This window comes from Balaenoptera borealis (genome assembly GCF_965194805.1).
Source record: "Balaenoptera borealis genome assembly, chromosome: 2".
Taxonomy (NCBI): domain Eukaryota; kingdom Metazoa; phylum Chordata; class Mammalia; order Artiodactyla; family Balaenopteridae; genus Balaenoptera; species Balaenoptera borealis.
The window spans coordinates 174,342,228-174,364,373 of record NC_138867.1 but is presented as its reverse complement, the minus strand read 5'-3'; the positions used below and the strand labels follow the sequence as shown (position 1 = coordinate 174,364,373).

The window sequence follows — 22,146 nt, the reverse complement described above, 5'->3', positions numbered from 1 at the left end:
ACGGGTTCGAGCCCTGGTCTGGGAAGATCCCACATGCCACGGAGCAGCTGGGCCCGTGAGCCACAATTACTGAGCCTGCGCGTCTGGAGCCTGTGCTCCGCAACAGGAGAGGCCGCGATAGTGAGAGGCCCGCGCACCGCGATGAAGAGTGGCCCCCGCTTGCCGCAACTAGGGAAAGCCCTCGCACGGAAACAAAGACCCAACACAGCCAAAAATAAAAATAATTAATTAATTAATTTTTTAAAAAAATGGGAAGTGTACCAAGAAAAGGAGAACTGCCAGAGAAGGTAGTCAAGAGTATCAAATGCCACAGAGGCTGAAGCCAACCAAGTGGTCTATGGCCCTGGTTGCAGCTTTTCCTAACCAGAGCCAAATAAGCAGAAGAACGTGCTGCAGTTGGAGGGAGGAGAGGCAGGGGCCATCTTTTTTAAGATCCTTGGGCAAGTCTCCAGGACTGACCCCAGAGTGACACATAGCGGTGACGCCACGCTGGTGGTGTGTGGCCCGTCTCTACGATGCAGGAAACCATCATGATCAAGACGTCAGCCTCTGAAGCTGGTCACTTTGAGTTCAAAAACCAACTTACCTGGTTAATAGCCTGGGAAAGTCACTTAACCTATTTGGCCTCGGTTTTCAAACCAAAAAAAGGGGGGGGGGCGGGGCGGGGAGGACAATAATACCTACCTCAGTGGGTCGGGGTGGGGATAAAGTATTTCATGTATTTTTTATAAGTGCTAACAACACTGGCAGGCACAGAACCAGGGGAGTCCTGCGGGCCTCAGTACACAGCTTGGTGGCTGGGGCCTGGCTATCTCTAGGTAGGTCCCCTGGCCAGCGCCGAGGTCCCGCAGCACGTCTCGAGGGGACCTCGCTTCGACTGTGACGGCGCCCCTGTTCTCCTTTTCTCTTTGGTTCCCCCTGGCCGGACGCGGAGACCTCTACACGGTACTAACACAGCCACGCCGCCTTCCCGCGCTCGTCCCGATACCAACTGAGGCTGCGCGGGCCTTGAAGGGCGGGAGTCACAGACCCCCACGCGCGTGCGCCCTCTGCTGGCGCCCAACGGTCTTCCCGGTGCGCGTGCGTACGCGCCCCAGACCCCGCCCCCGGGTTGAGGGCGCGCGGAGCCGTTGGCCAAGCTCCCCGCACTCCCCCTCTCATCGGGGGGCGGGGCCGCCCCAGAGTGGAGGGCAGAAGGAGGGGACACGGGCTGCCACGCCTCTACCCTGTCCCCATTTGAAGCCCCTCGACTCCTCACCGCTGGCCAATCGCAGTCCTCCCTGTCCTGAGCGCCGGCCAATGAGCGGCACGCTCGGGCTGCTTCCGGCTCCGTGCCCAGCTCGCCCCTTCCCCACATCTTCCCGAGACAGGCGGGGCGCGGGGGCGGGCGGCGGCCGCGGTGACGCGCGTCGGGCCGGGAGCCAATGGGGGGGTGGGGTGGGATCGGCGCTGATGGACGGGCCCAGGGGCCAGTGGCGAGGCGCTGGCAGCACTTCCCGTCGGGGAGAGAGTGTAATATGGCGAAGACCTACGATTACCTGTTCAAGCTGCTGCTGATCGGGGACTCGGGGGTGGGGAAGACCTGTGTCCTGTTCCGCTTCTCCGAGGACGCCTTCAACTCCACTTTCATCTCCACCATAGGTAGCAGGGCCGGGGAGCGGCCGGGGGTGCGGGAGGCCCGGGCCGGGCGCGCCCCTGAGGGGCTGGGGCTGAGGGAGCGGCCGGGCCGGATGGGGAAAAGAGCAGAGGGTCGAGGGAGCCGGAGGGGAAAAGAGCTGTCGCCTGCACCGCCGTTTGGCGGTTCCCGGGCCATGGGCGGGGTGGGCACCAGGTGCCCATTTCGCAGATGGGGAGACTGAGGCACCAACCCTCAGCCTACTCAGGGAGTGTATGGCTTGGACGAGGTCTTGGCGCCCGTCATTTTGTTCTGTCCTCGCAGCATACCTTGAAGCAGTTCTTTGGGGTCCTCGTCTTACAGAAGTGGAAACTGAGGCGCGGAGAGTTGTCCATGGGGAAAGGACAGTGACAAGTGACATCTGATCTCATTGAGCATTTACTGTGTGCCAGGCGCTTTATGTGCATTACCACACTTTCCAGTCCTCTGTGTCAGTTGCTGTTATGAGTTCGTTTCACAGTTGAGGAATTTGAGGCTCAGGGAGGATACTGGACTTGCCCAAGGTCACTCGGTCTACAGGTGGCAAGGATGGTATTTGTACCTGGGTGTGTCTGACCCAAAACTCAAGGCTCAACCATCCCAGAGAGATGCGAGCACAGCTGATCCACTTCGAAGCCAGGACTCCAACCCAGACCTCTCCTGCTCTTTCCTCTGGAATATTCAGGGGTTGAGCCCCTCTCCCTGACCCTGTTTCCCCCATGAATGAATTTCTTCTGGAAGGAATGGTGAGAGGGAGTCCAGACACTTCTTCTGCGCGGACTTCCATCTCACTCGAGGGTGGCAGAAATGGCAAGTGACAGCTGCCTGCCCTGGGACCTGTCATCCGGAGGAGATGCCAGATAAAAGCTTCAGTGAGAAACCAAAATCAGCGGCTGCCACAGACAGCCCTGACTTCCCTATCGCTAGACCCAGGACACCGGTTGTCACTTTGCAGAACAGCCTTTCCTGCAGGGCCAGCCCACATTGTGGTTGAGCAGAATTGGCTTGTTGCTACCCAGTTCTGACATCCAGAAAAGTGGAGCTGACTTCTTCCCACACCACAAAAACAGCCATTGCCCACATGAAAAGTTTGACCTGGAAGTAACACGCATCAAGCAGAGTGGCCTGTAAGCTACGCAGTCTTGCTCTGGAGTGGGGAAGCAGGAGAATGGTCCCCAAGCCCAAGAGCTGGAAAAAACCTAGGGAATGGGCTTTGCTTTACCCCTGTGTACCTTATCTTCCTAAACCCCACAATGAGCTGCTGATGCCATCCTTGCCATCCTCCAGGAGCTGCACTTTGCAAGACACTTAGCTGCCAGATGTAAAGAGAATTGGACTGGAAATCATCATGCCTGGGTTCCAGCTGCTGTTTGCCCTTGAACAAGCACTTTGCCTCTCTGAGCCCTGTTTCTTCAGCTTAGGAGTGGTGTTCTTTGCTTTGGCCATCGCCTGGATGGTGGAGGATCAGAACTGTACAATGAATAGGGGGTTGTCACCACTGCCAGAGACCATGGAGAGGAAGCAGAATGTCTCTTGTAGTGACCGCATCCTTCCCCTAGGCCCATGTCTTTCTGATTCCTGCCCTTCCCTAACTCCAAGGTCAAACTTTGGGATAGCCCGTGCGTCCCCACCAATCAGGAAGTGATATTAACTCCTGGTAGACTGTGGCTCGCTCTCAACCCAGACCTCAGTTTCCCAGAGTCAGAACCTTCCTAGTGAGATCAATTCGGGGGTTGAGTGGTTTGTCTGTTTTTTAATTCTTGACCAGAAAACCTAGTCTAGTCCTTTAGGGCTCTGAGGAGGCCAGCCTCCACTTGCAGATGAGGACGTAACTTGGGCAAGGTCGTCTAAGGAGGTGGGTGTGGCACTCGAACCCAGGTTCCCTCCCTCCCACCCCGGGATTCTCATTACATTTGTAGCCTTCCTGCAGGCCTCTGTCTTCCAGGAAAGTTTAATTCTCCCTGACCTTGAAGTTATGGCCTCATGACTCTTAGGCCTCGTAAAGTTTACACTTCCTAATTAAATTTGGTGTGTTAATAAAACCCAGGAGGAAGATAGAACAGAGTGATGCTTTGGGTTCTGTGGACTGAACAGTGCTTCTTGATTTCATATGTCCTGTGCATCTGTGAGAGAAGCGGGGATATGTTTCAGGAAGAGTTAACACTGGGTGGCTTAGTCCTGAAATACAGCCTGATGCATAGAGGTGATTCTGTATTGGCACTGAGTGTATCTCTGTATTTTCTGTATAGATCAGGGATTAAGTGGCTATTCACCGTCTGCCCAGGTTACATCTTGCCAAAGCCTATTCTCATAAGCTCCGTCAGTCGATCATTTGTGGTGTGAACTTGGCCCTGTGGCTCCTGGAATTGGCTCTCCCCAGCCTGGCTCAGCCCCCAGCTCCTCCTCAGGGCCCCGTTCATTCATTCCTTCCGAGAAGTGGTTGATGTACGTGAAAGCGCTTACTTGGTAAACTGTGCGGCACCACGTAGATCCCGTTGCGCTTTATTTTTTCATCCAGCCATCTTTCCCCGGTGCCTGCTGTGCAGCAGGCATCCGCCTCAGTGCAGGGGCTGCAGAGATGACTGGGATGAATCAGAGGGAAGCAGAACTGTAGCAAGGCCTGTAGTCAAAGTGTGTGTGCAGGACGGGATGATCGGCTTCTAGCAAATACGTACTCAGCGCCCGCCATGCATTCATGGAGATGCAACCATGAATAAGACGTGTGAGCCCCTGCCCTCCTGGAGCTTATGTTCTAGGAGACAAAACTCAAATACAGGCTTATATTCCCTGTGGTCCCCAGGACAGCTCCTGAGGCGGGCAGGGATGGAATTAGCATCCCCGTGCCGTGTTCTGAGGGGGTCAAGCCAGGCCTCAGTCTCAAGGCTTCACAGGCGGAGATTTAGAACCAACTCCTGGGGGCAAAGGCTGGATTTGGCTGTTACCCCTCCACGCAGGCCATTCCAATTGGCAAGTTTTGCTCCCATTTGCATGGAGCGAATATACAATGTCAGGGATAGTGCGTGAAGAAGATGCAGCAGGTGAAGGGAGAAAGGATGGTTAGGAAGGCTCCCCTGAGGAGGTGACTTGAACAGAGAGCTGAGTGAAGGGAGAGGGGAGCCAGATGGCCATGGCATGAAAGAACATTCCAGGAGGGGAAGGAGCAAGCGTAAAAGCCCTGAGGCTGGTACACGCTTGGGCATTGTGGCCGGAGAGGAGGGCAAGAGCCATGGGTGATGAGGTGACAAGGTTAGGAGCACTCAGGCAACTGTTTTCACTTTATTCTGGGGCCCAGGAGGCGGTGGAAAGGTTTTTAACTGTTTAACGGTTTTATTGTTGGGAATTCCCAGGTGGCCTCGTGGTTAGGGTTCCGGGCTTTCACTGCTGTGGCCCGGGTTCAATCCCTGGTCGGGGAACTAAGATCCCACAAGCCACGTGGCGCAGCCAAAAAAAAAAATGACAAAAAAAACCCCAAAACAGTTTTATTGACATATAATTCAACTCACCCATTTAAAGTGTACAAGTCAGTGGCTTCAGGTATATTCACAGAGTTGTGCAACCATCACCATAGTCAGTTCTAGAGCATTTTCATTATGACAAAAAGACACTCCACACCCCTTGGTCAATCTCATTCATCTCCTCATCTCCTCACATCTGCGCCCCCCTCCCACCTCCCCCCGCCTCGCCCCAGCAACCACTAAGCTCTCTTCTGTCTCTCTGGATTTGCCATTCTGGATATTTCATATGAATAGAATTACATACTGTGTGACCTTTCACATCTGGCTTCTCTCACTCGGCATTATATTTTCGAGATTCATCCACGTTGTAGCATGTGTCAATGCTTCATCCCTTTTTATGGCTGAGTAATATTCCACTGTAGGGAAAGACCACATTTTGTTTATTCATTCTTCTGCTGGTGAACACACTGGAAGGTTTGGAGCAGAGCTTAGCTTGGTGACATGGTTGAGTGTGTGTTTTGGAAGCTGGGGAGGGGACTGAGGGGACAACGGTGGGAGCCTGGAGAGCAGCCGAGGAGGCTGAGAGGTCACCCTGGTCCTGGGGAAAGGGGACTAAAGCCAGAGGGTGGGAGAGAAGGAGGGCAGGGTCAGGAAGGCTTCTTGGGAGGTGACCTTCTAGCAGGTCTTAAAGGAGGAGAAGTTTGCCAGGCGGGCAGGGTAGGGACCACCCACAGAGAAGGAACAGCACGTGTAAATGCTAGAGGCCCACCTGCATCAGGTACATCTCGGGGCCCAGCGTCCCGTGTGCTTGGAAGGCCAGGTGCGGGCGGCGGGAAGCGTGGGGCTCTGGCCCGGAAAGGGCTGTGGAGCCCACTTCACGAGGCTGCCTCCCGGGAAAGGGACGAGAACACAGCTTTGGCACCTGAGCTACCTGGGGTTGCCCGCCAGCTCTGCCCCTCACCAGCTTCACTCTGTGCCGCTCCTTTCTGCCCTCTGAGCCTCAGCCTCCCCTTCTGTGAGAGGAGGAAGCTGGCCGGGTGCCTCCAGATCGGTTTGCGGGATTCCGAGATTCCCGCGTGCCCGGCAGGTGCTCCAGAAACCATGGCAGCTGTTACCTGCACAGGTTGTCACCATCCGTCCTAGACACAGCTTGGGAGATGGACTGACAATGATGTGCCTTTTTTTTTTCTTTTCTTTTCTTTCAGGAATTGACTTTAAAATTAGGACCATAGAGCTCGATGGCAAGAGAATTAAACTACAGATATGGTAAGAGTCGTTTCCTTCATCAGCCCCTCACCCAGTGAGTGCTTCGAGCCAGGAGCCCCTGGTGCCCCGTCCCCCTCCCTGTGACCACGGCCGCCATCTCTCTGTGCCCAGCCCGGACACATCAGGCTTTCTTCAGAAGCCCCAGGAACGGTGCCCTGCTGGCTGCTGGGGCTTAGAGTCTGTGTCAACCCTTCTGAGGACATAGCTCCCAGGCCCACTTCCGCTGTGGGCACAGTCCGGGCCTGGGCTTCAGAGGCACCTGCTCCCATTGAACTTGGAGAGAGCCCTCCTGGTGGCGGTGAAGGCTGCCAGGATAGCAAGATACCACAGCCCGGCATTTCCTTCTAAGCCTATCAGCTCGCTGAAGAAGGCCTGACATCGCTTCCTCTTTTGTCTCCTGGGGACGCCCAGGCCTCACTTCCTAATACAGAGACCTGAAATCCCAGAACTGAAAATAAGCTGAGGCCAGGCCCAGCAGTGAGACCTGTTTCTGTTCTGCTCACCTGGGGCTGACTTCCCATGCTACATAAAGTCAGGGCATTTGTGAGTCCGCGTCACGGATGGTGACTCTGGTCTGCGGCCCACTGCGCTAGGAAGGCTGGGCTCAGATGGTCGGAGGCTAGGAGAGTCCTACCCTGCAGCTGCATCACTTGCAGGGAGGCACGGACCCTGAGCAAAAGAGAGAGAAGTCACATTTGGGAGAGTGGCTCGGTCCTCCCGGTCCAGGCACGTGCCTGTGGGTGGGAGGGGTGCCGTGAGATGGGCTCTGCAGCGTGTCTCCCCAACTCAGGTCTCAGAGCCCGAACACAGCCCCGCCTGCACAGCAGGTCCCCTTGACTTCGGTGGTATCCGCCTCTGAACCTGACTTCAGAATTGAAATCTGGGTGTGGCCTAGCCAATCCTGCTGAGCTGCGGCGGCGGCAGCCAGTCTCTGGCCGCCTCGTAAGTTCCAGGGCCGCAGAAGTTCCTCTGTTTACAACACGTTGGCTCCCCAGTAGTCCCGGTGCCCGAGTCCACAGTGACGCTGCACCAGCAGGCGGAAGTTCTGATTTCTTTCCCTCCTGTCCTCCTGCTTCTGCCCTTAGCAGTCGCAGGGGGGTTAATGACTCTCCTAGAAGTCTTCTAGAACAGTCATAAAGTAAGTGATCATAACCGCTAACATCACCTGCTATTGGCGGCAGAAAGTCACCTTAGCCCCAAATGAGGTGTGTCTGTACAGTCCAGACGTGCAGAGCCCTGCACAGGGGGAGGTGCAGGGCCAGAGGAGGAGCCCTGGGCCCAGAGACAGAAGACGTGGTCTTGCCCTGGCTCTGCCACTGACCACTTGTCACCTTTAAACCAAACACTGAATACCCTCCGTGCCAGGAGCTGGGCTAGGCACGGGTGCGTCTTACCCAGGTACCTCCACCGTACCCACGAGGACGGACTTTCCCCCTGACCTCCACCAGGATGGCGAGCGTGGAGGTGCTTCCTAAGCCCCGCTGAGCTCGACCAGCTCAGCCCACCAGCAAGGGCTGTGTTCCCGTGCCACGTGACCAGCCTCTTCCACATACAAGGCCCCAGATTTTCACAAATAATAACATCCAACCTTGGCTCTTCTGTGGCCCAGAAACTGGGGAAAATCCCCAGGACGACAAGATGTAGCAGAGGAGGGGAGGGCTGTTGGCCGGGGCCTGCGGTACGCCGCTTCAGTGAGGGGCTCAACCGCGGTCAACCGGCTTGTTGCTTTTCTGGTCGCCATTCCCCTGGCCGGCCCGACAAGACGCGCCAGTAGCGCGGCACCGATTCCTCTCGGGCTCGTGGGCGCTGCTCTGAGCAGCGTCACCCTTTATACCAGAAAGCTGGCGGGCACTATGGGGAAAAAACAAAACAAGAAGAAAGTGGAGGAGGTGCTAGAAGAAGAGGAAGAAGAATATGTGGTGGAAAAAGTTCTCGACCGTCGAGTGGTAAAGGGCAAAGTGGAGTACCTCCTAAAGTGGAAGGGGTTCTCAGATGAGGACAACACATGGGAGCCAGAAGAAAACCTGGATTGCCCCGACCTCATTGCTGAGTTCCTGCAGTCACAGAAAACAGCACACGAGACAGATAAATCAGACGGAGGCAAGCGCAAAGCTGATTCTGATTCGGAAGATAAGGGGGAGGAGAGCAAACCAAAGAAGAAGAAAGAAGAGTCAGAAAAGCCACGAGGCTTTGCCCGGGGTTTGGAACCGGAGCGGATTATTGGAGCTACAGACTGCAGTGGAGAACTCATGTTCCTGATGAAATGGAAAAACTCTGATGAGGCTGACCTGGTCCCTGCCAAGGAAGCCAATGTCAAGTGCCCACAGGTTGTCATATCCTTCTATGAGGAAAGGCTGACGTGGCATTCCTACCCCTCGGAGGATGATGACAAAAAAGATGACAAGAATTAACTGTCCTGAGTACCAGCCCCTGTCACATCTGACTGTGGGTTTCAAGTGGGGAAAGAAGGAGTTCTACTTGTCTTGACACCATAGAGGGGGCTTGAGAAGATGTCCTTTGAAGAGCCAGTATAGTTTCTGTGCCCTACAGCAGCCCAAGTGCTTTAAAGCCGTTCCATGCTGTATAGTTTGCACACCCATCCCAGTGGAAGGGAAGGAGGGTCAGTGTTTCAAGGCAACCCATTCTGAACTTTGCTGAGAAAAGCAAAGGGCCTTCTATGAAGGACAAAACTTGCAGAATGGGATGTGGGAGAGCAAAAGATACTATAGATCTTCAAAGAGCATCTCCACAACCCACAGCCTTCTTCCCAATAGTGTTAACTCTGCATTTTTACAGTGTAGCATGTATGTAGTTTTTGGCTATTTCTGGTGTATTATTTGGGGTGGGAGGGATGGGGTGGGAAAGAAGGGAGATGGGTTAGGATCATTTTTGTTAAAATTTGGGGCCTGTTGGGGGGAAATGGTGAAAGAAAGGAAAGAACAACTAATGATGATTTGGTTCTGTGTCCAGAATATTTCATCCTTTCAAAAAATGTCGTTGGCAACCTAAATGAGGACTGTGAGAGACTGTTTAAAAGCTGTGAATGCCTGAAACTTAGAAGCCAAGGTGTTCCCTGCCTGAGCTTAATGCTGTTCCCAAAAAGCATTAAGCTTTGGTAACTTCTTAACTTCCCAGTTAAGAAGTTACCAAAGCTGCCATTTGGAGGATGGAAACTGGTTGAGGAAAAGTGTTATTGGAGTGTATACACAGGCAGATCATTCTGTCTTAGAGGTGCTAATTCTTGAAATTGACAAGAAGACCCTTTCTTTTCCAATTTTGAAGTTATAAATATCAGCTTCTCCATCCAAGCCACTGGCTGAAGTATTTGGGGAAGGGCAGAGGGTGGTATAGGAGATGGGAGAGTAGGCAAAGACAAGGGCCGGTGCTCTTAGGGTGGAAAACTGTTGGAGCCTCTGTTTTTTGAACTTTGAAACCATTGGTGGCAGGGTTCAGTCACTGACAGCACAAGTTCACTGAGTCACTTCAAGAGTTGAATGATTTCTGAAGCCCTGGTCTCAGGAGAAGATTAAATTTTCATACTGGGGCAGTGGTTCACTTTAAAACAAAACAAATTTTTTTTAATCCTAAGAATGAACTAAAACCCAAAATGCTGTCTTGGATCATGAGATCCATCAGTTCTTGACATCATTTAGACCTGCATCTAGAACTCCGTTGTAAAATCTTTTTAGGCATGTGTTAGGTTTCTGTGAAAACTTTTGTTTAAATGTTAAACTTCATACCAACACTGTCAGTTTTTGTCTTAATAAAACTATAGATTTATAATCCTTAAAAAAAAAAAAAAAAAAAAGATGTAGCAGAGGAGTCATTCTGCCACATCCCTAGCCAGGCGACATCAGACACCTGCCCAAGCCACAGTTTCCTTCTCTGTAGTAATGGGGGGCTGCCCCACAGCAGGACGATGAATCAGGAGATGACCCATGAGAAAGCTGGGCGTCCATACTGGGTAAATGCCCCTCATTCTCACTGTGACGATTGTTCTCTTTCTGTGTCGCTAATATCCCTTTTTCTCCTCATCGTTAGGGACACAGCTGGTCAGGAACGGTTTCGGACGATCACAACGGCCTACTACAGAGGCGCCATGGTATGGATTGGTTTGGCGCGGGGGGGTTGTCTTTGGTTTTTTTTTAAGTCAAAATGAACATCAGTGCGTTGGATACCGAAATCTGGATGTTTCTAAGGAGCCCGTGCTCTGGCTTCTCAGGGGTCCTTGCTCCCAGGTTAGTTTTAGGAAAAGGCTGTGTGCCCCACCTCTGCCCCCTCATCCTCCATACCTCCCCTTCTGGCTCCAGAGACAATACAGGGTTCAAGGAAACCTAATTCTCCAGGAATGAAGAAAGACACAGGAAGCCGGTTCTTCCAGGTGAGGTCAGAGAAATCAGAGCCAGCATGCCCCAACACTTAGGAGTGCTCATGTGGCCCATGTCAGACTCTCTGGAACTTGCTACTGAAAACTTGAAGATCATCCAGGAGCTGACTTGCTCAGGGCTGTTGGCCGTTAACATCTGTTGCCTGCGCCTGAGGCGGGGTCATGTGATAGGAAGACTCGTTCATCATCCCTCAAATGTGTTTCTTTTTTTTTTATAAATTTATTTATTTTATTTATTTATTTTTGGCTATGTTGGGTCTTTGTTGCTGCGCGTGGGCTTTCTCTCGTTGTGGCGAGCAGGGGCTACTCTTCGTTGTGTGCGGGCTTCTCATTGTGGTGGCTTCTCTTGCGGAGCACGGGCTCTAGGTGCGCAGGCTTCAGTAGTTGTGGCTCATGGACTCAGTAGTTGAGACTCGCAGGCTCAGTAGTTGTGGCTCTTGGGCTCTAGAGCGCAGGCTCAGTAGTTGTGGCGCACAGGCTTAGTTGCTCCACAGCATGTGGGATCTCCCCAGACCAGAGCTCGAACCCGTGTCCCCTGCATTGGCAGGCGGATTCTTAACCACTGCGCCACCAGGGAAGCCCATCCCTCAAATATTTTTACCAAGCACCTTCTCCAGGCCAGGCCGAACTAGATGCAGAGGGCAACCTGGATTGGGCCAGGGTCCTATCCTCGAGAGCCCTGAGCTGGTCATGCACCTGCGAGGGGTATACAAAGCGGGGTGCTTGGGGGCCGTGGGGAGTGGGAGGCAGATCCCCAGGACCTCGTTCAGCCCCCTGGGTCACCCTCTGAGCTCGGTCTCCTTACTTGGAAAGTGGAACAGAGGAGTATGCTCCAGGCAGCTGTGAGGATACATGGCCAGCTCCCCATTGCCAGCTCCCACTGCACCCCATCCTTTCCATCATGCACCCCATCAATCAGCTATAGACCCGTTTCCTCCACTAGGCCGTAAGCTCCAGGAGGGCTGGGCCACCTCTTGGTCCCTGCCACATGCACGGTGCCTGGGACCATGCTGAGTATGCGGTAGAGCTCAGGAAATGCTGGTGGACGGCAGAAATGAATAGAGGCATTAAGTATTTAGAGCATCCCACACAGCGTCTGAACATAACAGAAACTCAATCATGTGGGTTGCAACCTTAGTGCTCCTCATTAAAATTAATTTACTAATTTTCCCCTCACCTTGCTTTGCTCTGGTGGGGCAGGGGGCCTTGGGGCACTGGGGTCCTGGGGGAGCTTCTGCTGTATGGCCTCAGGTAGGCCCCATCCCTCTCTGGGTTGAAATAGCACCCCCTGCCCCATTCACCAAGCCTTTCCCTCCAGCAGGCAGTGGCCCCAGGTCTTGGCCATAAACCCCTGAGTGTGGGTGCCATATTATCCCCATTTTACAGATGAGCCTGAGGCTCGGCACCATTCCAGGCCCTGCTTAAATTCACACATAGGGTAAATGTCTGGGCCGGTAGTGGCTGGCCCTTTCCAGCCCCCACATCTCAGCCAGCCCCTGATGAGGCTGGACTGAGCCATCTGTAAGACCTTGTCCAGCCCCAAGATGATTGTATCCTCCTAGACCTGCGCTAACCTGTACAGAAGCCGCTGGCTGTGTGTGGCTATTTGAAACCAAATCAGTAAAAGTAGGAAATCCAGCCCCTCGGTCGCACTGGCTGCATTTCAGGTGCCCCGGAGCCACGTGCAGCCAGTGGAGACCGTATAGGACAGCACAGAGAACATTGGCAACGTTGCAACCCCATCATCACCTTTGTCCTTGTGGCAGTGGACCCTTGGGTCCCAGATTTGGGGAGCATCGGATGTCTGGTGTCCTGTTGTGAGCTTGCAAACAGATATGGGGAGCTGTGCCCAGACTGGGGCCAGGAAAATGGTCACTTGGAGCCCCGAAGGGAGCTTCATGGAGAACGTGGAATAGGGTGACACTATGTTTTCCAGGGACTTCTGCTCTTTCCTGATAGAGAGCTCTATTCACTGCCCCCGACACCGCATAGGTAAAAATCTGGGACCTTGGAATCTTGCATACGTGGTGCCAGCCTAGTGGCGGTGGTGGCAGAATCCTGGGTCATCAAAAGGGCCAATCCCTGGATCAAGGGGCAAAAAGCCCTCAGAGCCCTGTGGCGTTTCTTGCGCCTGACAGTGGGAGGCCAGCTGCTGCACAGAGGCCCCAGTGATGCTCGGCTCACAGAGTCCGTCCACCAGTGTCTGTACTCACTCTGGCCTTGGCTGGAGCACGTCACACATCACGGCCGCTAAAAGCTCCTCCAAGTCCTCCCGTCAGCAGTCTCTATTCAGTCTCCCCAAGAGACCACTGAATGAGGGTTCCCAGTTGGCATTTTTGAGGGGTTGTGGCTGCAGCAGGCTCTAAGGCCGCTGTGCGTATCCCCAAGGTCACAGCGGGGATTTGGAATTGCAGCGGCTCGCTTGCCCTGTCTGTGTGGTTTTTTCACACACCCTCGCCCCTGCGGTTATCTGCCCAGCACACAGGGCCCAGAGTTCTTACTCTGCAAATTCAGGCAGCCTCAGAGACGTCTTGGCCAGCACCAGAGCTTGTGGATGGAGGGCTAGGCCCTTGGAGCGGGTAGAGTGAGGGAATGGAGTGAGCCGGGCCTGGGCAGGACAGCTGGGGCCTTGGCACCCCGGGGCTGAGCCGCACGGGGGCTGGCGATAGTATTGCTGCAGGCTGGCTCACCACGCGTGCCCTGCGAGGATGTCCAGGGCAACACAAGGACTGTCGCCGGGTGGCCCCGAGCGTTGCTTGATCCTGATGAGGACCCAGGGAGATTCCTAACGGGAGCCAGTGTCATCAGCTCCTTTAGAGCTGGGCTAGAATCTTAAAGGTCACCTCTTTCTGCACCTCAGTTTCCCCTTTTATCAAGTGGGGATATTTGCCTTTCTTCTCAGCAGTGGCGAGATTGTGGGCTCAAGCAGAGACGGGTTCACTTTGCAGCTATTTCAGAACCCACGGACTGTCTCCCAGCTGCTCACGCGTTGGTTATGGAATCACAGAGGCCTCAGCATTGCCTGCCCCAGTGCTTGAAGCCAGCCCCGACTCCGGTGGGGTTGTTGGAAGGCACGTGGGCATTAGGGTGTGTCCTCCCGGGCTTAGACCCCAGTTGCGTCCTTTACTCTCTCTCGTGTGACTGGGGACAGGGACCTAGCCCCCCACCCCCCAGGCTCAGGTTCCCCGTTCTCACAGTGCAGACACTGGGACCACCCGACCCAAGCCTGTGAGGCTCAGGGAGACCCAGTCGCAGTACCTGGCTCACGGTAGGCACCAGATGAGGGGTGAAGCTGGGGCGACCAGTGGAGGCGGCCCTGGCTGAGCCCAGGAGATGACTCAGGGCAGGGTGGGGGGCGAGTGAGGGTGTGGAAGAGGCTGAGCATAGCCAAGGGTTGGCAAGGGGGGGAGCCCGGTGGGCATCAGGGCCATGGAATGCAGCCTGTAGAGCAGGGGGCTGCAGGATGCGAGGCTGAGAGGTTGGCCGCTGGGACCTCGCTGGCTGCCGAGGCACACGGACGGTACTCATCCTGCCAGTAGTGGGGAAACAGCAGGGCTCCTTTGTAAGCACAGGTGTGGTAGGGTCTGGTCTACGGGGTGAAGGGTCACATCAGTGGCCAAGGAGTAGGGGACTGGAGCCTGGGACACCGGAGAGAGGCTAGTGGTGGAGCCCAGCAGAAGGAAGGGTCCCGGGGATGGTGTCCTGTCGGGGTCCCTGCTGCCCACCTTGCTGGGGCCTCCCCCCTCAGAGTGCTCGCGGCTTGTCCAGAGCGCGTGTCTCTGTCTCCCCCTGCTTATTAGGGCATCATGCTGGTCTACGACATCACCAACGAGAAGTCCTTCGACAACATCCGGAACTGGATTCGGAACATTGAGGAGGTAAGGCTTGGGGACCCCTCCCATGCACAGGAACCTCCCACACATCCTCTCCTCAGCCCTCACCCCGGAGCTTCCTGGTTTACACATGAGGTCACTGAGCCCAGAGGCACCTAGAAGTAACTCACTGGGAACAGAGTCAGGGAGACGGGAACCCACGCAGTCAACCCTGGAGAACACGCTGGCCCAGCCTCATCACAGAGCAACCCCGAGAGCCCATTTCCCCAGCCGGGCTTTCGGGTTTGGGCGACATCGAGGTCAAGGAAGAAGGATATCCAGTCACTGTGAGCATTTGGTGCTTTCTAGAGAAGGAAGGTTTTAGAGTCGGCATGACCTTTGTATTTGGTGGGTGTGGTGAGGGCATGTGTCAGGTTGCACTTTGAACTGCAACGGAGCAGGGTTTGAGCTGGTATGAGCTCTCTGTGCGCGTGCTCAGGCCAGCAGCAGCAGCTGCCTGTTGAAGGAGACCTTGAACCCCAAGGGAAGAGAAGGCGGCCAGCGCCGCCTCCCTGTCCCAAAGCCAGTGTCGTCACCTCCCCGCTCTCCACAGAGCTCACCCTCACCCCCAGAGCCTCCCTGGACAAGGTGCTTGTGGCTTGTGATGACTCACCAGGTGGGGTTCGGGTCTGAGAACTTTGCCCACCCATGAAGACACGGCAGAAGGTCACATCACAGCTGGCACCTGTGAGCGGTTGCACTGGGCCACCTCCCGATGACCCCGGATTTCCTGGCAGGAGGCTGCGCCTGACCTGAGGAGGGGCTCCTCACACTGGTCTCTGGGGAACTTCTGTGTTCCGGCCAGTAGGCGAGAGAGCCTTCCAGTTATTAGGAAGTTAGGGAGCACAGGAGCGCGTTTCCCTGAGACCAGATCTGAGCTGCAGCGAGAAGGGCCTTTCTGATGGTCCAGTCCTTCAGGAAGCGAGGCCCACTGGGTTGGAATGTGGGGGCGGGTTGGAGGAAGGGACCGTTTTCAGGCATGAAGGCAGAGTTAAGGGAACGCCAGGGGATGGCAAAGCACAAAGGGCTGGTGGCGGCCGAGGTCTGCGCCCACCCCCGGCACAGCCTGTTTCTGGAGCCCAGAACAGGGGCGCTGGAGCAGGGCAGAAGGTCCCAGGACAGCAGCTGGGGTCTCCAGCAGAGGAGCCGGGGAAGGAGGGAGGCGAGCAGGGGTCAATACCCCAGCCCCACTTGCCTCCCATAGGCCAGACCTGGCCAGGAGTCCGAGGACAGTCATGGTAGCCTAGTTGGCGTGGCCCATAGAGAAGCTGTCCTTGGCAGCCAGAAGGCGTGCGCTTGGTCAGGGTAGCAGCCAGAACCCTGAACTCCGTCCTGGCACTGGCTCAGTGACATAGGACGGGCCTCTCAGCCTCTCTGAGCTTCAGCTTGTCATCTGCCTAGCAGCCCTGGCCCCATCACTCTGGTCTTGGGGGAGGGGCTACCAGTTGGTTGGTAGTCCAGTGTGACCTTACCTCTCACCTCCCCCATCTGCCCCTCCCCTCCAGCACGCCTCTGCAGACGTCGAAAAGATGATACTTGGGAACAAGTGCGACGTGAACGACAAGAGACAAGTTTCCAAGGAACGGGGAGAAAAGGTGGGCATGGTGGCCGGCTTGGGCCTGGCACTGCCAGACACCTCGGGGCAGAGGGACCTCAGCGTCTGGAGTTCCCTGCATGGAGGCCAGCCCTGCCCTGCCCCAGAGGGCCCCCCGATTGCTCACTGATGGCGAGGCTGGGCTTTTGGGGAGACTCCCTTACAATCTTTCTGAGCATAAGATGACCCATCTTCCGGGATGCAGGGCTTGGCTGGGCACGCAGATGAGTCGGTTGTCCCAGTGGGGCACATGCCATGGGAAGGGAAGGTGGAAAGCACACGCCCAGCCGGGCTTCAGGCTAAAGACTGAAAGCAGCGAGGGCTCCTGGGTGTGCTCTGCTTGCTTCCGCACAGCGCCTCGTGGGACCCGTCGAGGCCACAGGGGGCGGAGAACAGAGCCGTGGTTTGAGCCAGGCCCCCTCCACCCTCCTGCCAGGGACATTCACCACCTGCTCTCCACTGGTGGCTTGAGGGAGCAGGCCCCACTCTGTCTGTCTCGGCCCCCCTCAGGGCGCCGTGCAGAGGTCTGGGTGCCTGGTGGCTGATATGCGCATGTTTTTCTCCCTCCCTCGCAGCTGGCCCTGGACTATGGAATCAAGTTTATGGAGACCAGCGCGAAGGCCAACATCAACGTGGAGAACGTGAGTCCCGGGCCCACGGCGCCGGCCCTTTAGGGCTAAGGGTCGGGCTGCACCCTCCAGGGAGGCTCTGTCACAGGGACTGGCCACAGCTTCGGCTGCCTCTTGGACAGACGGCTGAGAGGCACTTCTTGGGCGGCACCGTGTGCCAGGCCTCTTGCAAGGCCCAGGGGGCCTGGGGGAACCGCCCCCACGTTCTGACATCAGCAGGTGCCTGCCCCAGCTGGGCGCCTAGGACATGATCTCACTGGCTCTCGCGCAGCCCTGGGGAGCAGGCGCAGTTCTGCAGGTGGGGAAACCGAGGCTCAGAGAGTCTCTGCGCCAGCTGGCGCCCAGGCCGGCCTCCGGGTTTGTGCTTTCATTCACACCACCCGCACAGACAGGGTCACAAGCCCATACAGAGTAGGGCACCCTGACCGAGCCTTGGCCCAGGCCTCCTTCTCCTGTCCGCCAGCAGCGCCAGCCCTGCAGCTCACCTGCCTTCTCCTCCGTTCCGCCACTCCCGTGATCTTTCCAAAATGGATCTTCCACGCCACTCCCAACCTCAGCCCCTGCGCGAGGCACGGAAGGCCCTCCCTAGCTGGCCCCATCCAGTGTGAGCTGCCCACAGCTCAGGCCTCGCCCACCACTCTCCGTCCCTGGCCGCCTGTGCCTCACCTTCCTCCAGGCCTTTGCCACAGTTCCCACGCCCCCCTCTTCCCATCAGGGACCAGCCCGTGTGGCCCCTTCCCGAGGAGGCCTCTGCCGTTCCCCAGGCCCTGAGGCCCACCACTTTAGGCATCCCCAGCACCCCGAGACACCCTCCGCGACAGAACTTTCCGCATCACATGGGTGTTTGCTAAGACTCTGCTTCTCGCCGAACCAGGAGCCCCTCGACTGCAAATGCTGAGGCCAACTCATCTCTGTATAAGGCCCGGAGCAGGGTTGGTGCCAGAGTGGGGTTTATAAGTGTTGTCCAGATGGGGGAAGAGAAGAAACGGTCAGGAGCCTGTGACAGAGACAGCAGCCTGGGGTCAGGCCTTCGCCAACCCTTGGAAGATGAACCTTTCACCCTACCTACCAGGCCTTCTTACTGGGCGAGGACCCAGAATGAAGCTCGTTTGGCCAAGGAGCCACTTGTCTTTCTGCCCTGCCCCTGACTGTTAGAAGCGGGGCAGAGTGGGCAGATAGAGCACAGGGGTCAGGGACGGAGAGCTCGATCAGTCAGTTAGCCACTGAGTGCCTTGAGACAAGTCACTTGGGCACCCCCTCTCCAAGCCTCAGCTTCCTCTCTGACCAGCCAAGGGTGATCCCACCTTCCAGGGTCATTGGTTTAGGGAAAGTGGCGGTCCACGTGGGTGGGGGTATCCCTGTAGGGGCAGGAGATGGGGCTGAACAGGTGAGACCCATGCCCAGGTCTCTGTCCTAACACTGTTCCCCCCACTGGCCCTGCTGTTGAGCCACGCCCTCTGTGTGGCAGCATCCAGGAACCAGCAGGCCCCCACCTGCTTCCCACTCCTGGGCTCCTAACTACGTGCTTATTCCACAGGCATTTTTCACTCTCGCCAGAGACATCAAAGCAAAAATGGATAAAAAATTGGTGAGTGTGTGTCCTCCCCAGATCCCCACATGCCTCCCTGTTGGAGCTGGCTGGCATCGCTCTCAGTGGTGTGATGCATCCCCGGGCAGATCCTGCTTCTTAGGGCCCAGGTGCACCTAGTAGGGCATCTCTAGGAAGGGGGGTAGCGTTATCAGGTGTGGCGGGGACATCCACCCTGAACATGCCTCTCAACTTCATCTTTCCTCCGTGGCCCGGAGCTGCTCAGTACGAGGCGCTGCTCACTAAGCACACAAGCTAGCTGGGCACACCGGACCCTTTCTGTCCCTCTTGGGAGCCAAGCCTGCACGAAGCTAGAGGGCCTCCTGCAGAAAAGCCCCCCAGGCAGGCCCAGAACCACGGTCCACCCCGTAACAAGGCCCCCAAGCAAGGCTCGTGTCTGACAGCTGCCGGCTTTCCATCCTGATGAGTCCAGCAGGTCGATAGCCTTTTTCCTCCTTCCAGCCCCAAATTCTGCAGGTTGTGACAACCTTCAGTGGGTGCCGGGGCCCTGAGGCCTCCAGGAGGTCCTGCCTGAATCCCTCCGCATCCACCCTTTCATTCATTTCTAGCTTTTCTGTTTAGCACATGAGCAGTTTCACAGTCCCCAGCATGCAGCATAACTAGTGCTTTCTTGGTAGGGTCTGAACGCTGAACTATATTTTGCGCGTGTTACCGGCTAAACGCTGTCGTGAGTCTTACTCCAAAGCCTCCGTCCCAGCGACCACTCTTCCCGCCAAGTGATGCTCCCTGTTGTCTGATACGAGAGCATGACGCACTCTATTTGTGACCTCTTCTATGTCTGTGCATATAGGACTGCGTACACAATACAAAACGCCATTCAAGTAGTTCACATCTGACTTAAACTGAGTGTCATTTTCATAATTCTAAGATGCTGTGAATTGAATTGCAAGGCACACGATCAATTTAGTAGCAGCTGTTTAGCCAAAACAGAAAAGAGTCTGTGTAAACCACTGTACTTTGAGAAGAATTTTCTTAGAATTGTAATTTTCTTAGAATTCTTTTCTCTTCAATGTAACAGTAAAATTTTGATTTTTAACGATCCTACTGACTCAATCATGCCCACCGGGAGTTACACTGAGCCTCACGGCAACACTTTGCCTGTGCTTTTGATACCGGCCTGTTGATTGCCTCCAGAATGTGCCATATCCTTCCAAGGCATAGATTGTGAAGTGCTGATGTTCACCGTAATCCTTGCAGTTTCTTTTTCTTTCTTAATTAAGTTGCAAATCACCAACAGTTAAATTCTATTCATTTCCTGCCACCTTTGTTTATGTGCAGAGTTGCAACCCCATACCACTTCTATCAGTCTTCTTTTTTTTTTTTTTTTAATGTAATTGACATAGGACATTGTGTAAATTTGGCACTGTGTAGGCATTCAGCAGTTACTGTTGAACAAATTCAGGTTTTATCTGAGAGCTGAAAGATGAGAAGGAATTAGTCAAAGAAACAGGACTGAACCTTTCCAAACATGGTGATGTGAGAGAAAATAGGATTTCAGTTCCCAGGGTAGGCAGGGACCAGAACAAGAGGCTTCAGATGCCGGGCGACAGCACTGATGGATTTTCAACAGGGCTTGAGTTTAGGGCTTACCTCACCTGCAGCAGGGTGGAGGGTGAACTGTGGGGAAAGGTGGGGAGCCAGAGCCTTGACACAGGGGCAGGGAGGAGACCAGCCGGGTGAGTGAGTGGCCCTGGGACCTTGAACCCAGCCCTTCCAAATCCCAAGAGAGAGTGCCTTTCTGCTGCCCTCAGCTGCCTCACTGATAGGTGCTCAGCACAGATGGGTAGATGGATGGGAAAGAAGGAGGGGTGGGTGAATGGAAAGAAGGAAATAGGGAAAGAAGAGAGTGAGATGGGTAAATAAGTGGTTGGAAAGATGTTGAGAGGGTGAATGGAAAGGGGTGGATAGGTACGTGAATGAGTGATTAAAGGAATGAATTGTTGGAAGAAGTGATGGGTAGTAGATAAAAAGCAGATCTATGGGTCTGTGAAAGATGAATTGTTAGTTGGAGGGGACAGCTGGATGGATGGGTGGATGGTTGGTTGGAAGGGGATGGATGGATGATGGATGGGAGGGCATGGATGGTTGGATGGAAGGGGATGGATGGAGGGTTGGTTGGAAGGTGACAGATGGGTACATAGGCTGGCGGTTGGTTGGTTGGTTAGTTCATTAGTTGACTGGCTGGTTGGTTAAGAGACATAGAGCTCATGTTGCTCAGCCATAACCTCAGAAAACCTCCTGTGATTTTCAGGAAGGCAACAGCCCCCAGGGGAGCAACCAGGGAGTCAAAATCACACCAGACCAGCAGAAGAGGAGCAGCTTTTTCCGATGTGTTCTTCTGTGAGGAATGCCGCCTTACCCTGAGCCTCGCTCAGCCGAGCTGACTGTGCCTGTCCTGAGTGAGCCCCTCACTCAGCCGGGGCCCTCCCCTCTCACCACTCCCCGCCACGCCGCGGCCACCGGGCCCGTGGCCACCAGAACACAATCGAGAAATTGTTTATTTTAGTAACTGATCTTTTTCAACTCTGGAGACGGAAGAAGTTAAGAATCTGCTACCTTTCCTGCGACATCCACTGAATGGGTCCACGCACCGTGTGAAGCTAGAGAGAGAGGTGGAGCCGCGGCACGGCCGTCAGTAGCAGCCCACACGGCAGGCCTCCATCTCTGGGCCTCGACATAGCTAGAGCCCCGCCGGAAAGCCCGTCCATGTCCCCCGCGACAGAAGCGAGGCCCCCAAAGGCCAGTGATAGCTCCGGGGGAGCCGGACTCTGCACCCTGAGCGAGGCAACTCACATCAGGCCCAGGAAGCGTCTGCCCAACCAATCCAACGCCTGCTTTCACCTCTTCTCTCAGTTTTTGGACGAGTGACAGAAACCGTTATCTACTCCCCGCCCCCCCGGCTCCCGCCCACCCCCATGTTAACTGTCAAACCAAAGGGAAGCACAAATTAAGGAAATCCTGAGGAAAGAAGCATGGAGTGGCCTTTCCTGTTTACAGCCAGGTTTGGTCCCGTGGTCCAGCCGGGCCTTGGGCATGGCCAGTAGGTCCCTCCACAGTCCCCACCTGAGCACTGAGGGGTCTCCGTGCATGCAACGGGTGAGCCCAAAATGCAATCACGCACGGCCCACCCTCGATCGGGGCACCTACTCCTCTTCGTCCTCCCGCTGTCTCCAAATCGGACGTTCTTTCTAGAGATTTTTATTTTTCCAGATATGTAGTGTCAGGAGGTGATTCTGTCCTTGATTTCCAACAGCAGACCCAGGTGATCGGGAACACACGCACCCCCCCCTCCCCCAACCTCTGGGACATGGCTGAGAGTGCGGGTGGCCTGCGGGGCCCGACTGCAGAGCGTTCTGGGTGGGTTTTTAACTGCCGTTGCTCAGTTCTGTTTTGACAGCTCTGCCTTCCCGTAGAGACTGCAGTCGGGACCAGGTAACCAGGTCGGGGGGTGTCACCAGGGAGCCTTTCTTTTTCTCTTTTTTTGAATTAAAACCAACATACCAGCAATCGTCTGCTCTCCCCTTGGTATCTCTTAACATGCTCTGTTTACATCGATAAATGCACTTAAGGAAAACAAATTAAAGCTCATTTTAAAGTTAACGGATTTTTATGTCCGCATTCTCTGTGTAGGTACACAGATGTGGCCAGATGTTGGGTTCACAGGATGCCCGCTATTTAAA

At 55.2% G+C, this 22,146-nt stretch overlaps 1 protein-coding gene and 1 pseudogene across 2 annotated transcripts; both read left to right on the top strand.

Annotated features, from left to right (window-relative positions):
• The first annotated feature begins 1,435 nt into the window (after window positions 1-1,435).
• RAB8A (RAB8A, member RAS oncogene family) lies at window positions 1,436-22,066 on the top strand. Its single transcript, XM_082381385.1, has 8 exons — window positions 1,436-1,641; window positions 6,315-6,375; window positions 10,417-10,477; window positions 14,563-14,640; window positions 16,140-16,229; window positions 16,804-16,869; window positions 18,395-18,445; window positions 20,718-22,066. The coding sequence occupies exons 1-8, from the start codon at window positions 1,518-1,520 to the stop codon at window positions 20,808-20,810; spliced, it is 624 nt and encodes a 207-aa protein (XP_082237511.1). The 5' UTR covers window positions 1,436-1,517; the 3' UTR covers window positions 20,811-22,066.
• On the top strand, window positions 8,009-10,158 carry LOC309623956 (chromobox protein homolog 1 pseudogene; annotated as a pseudogene). The gene has a single exon. The product of its transcript is annotated as a chromobox protein homolog 1 pseudogene (transcript).
• Window positions 22,067-22,146: the final 80 nt, after the last annotated feature.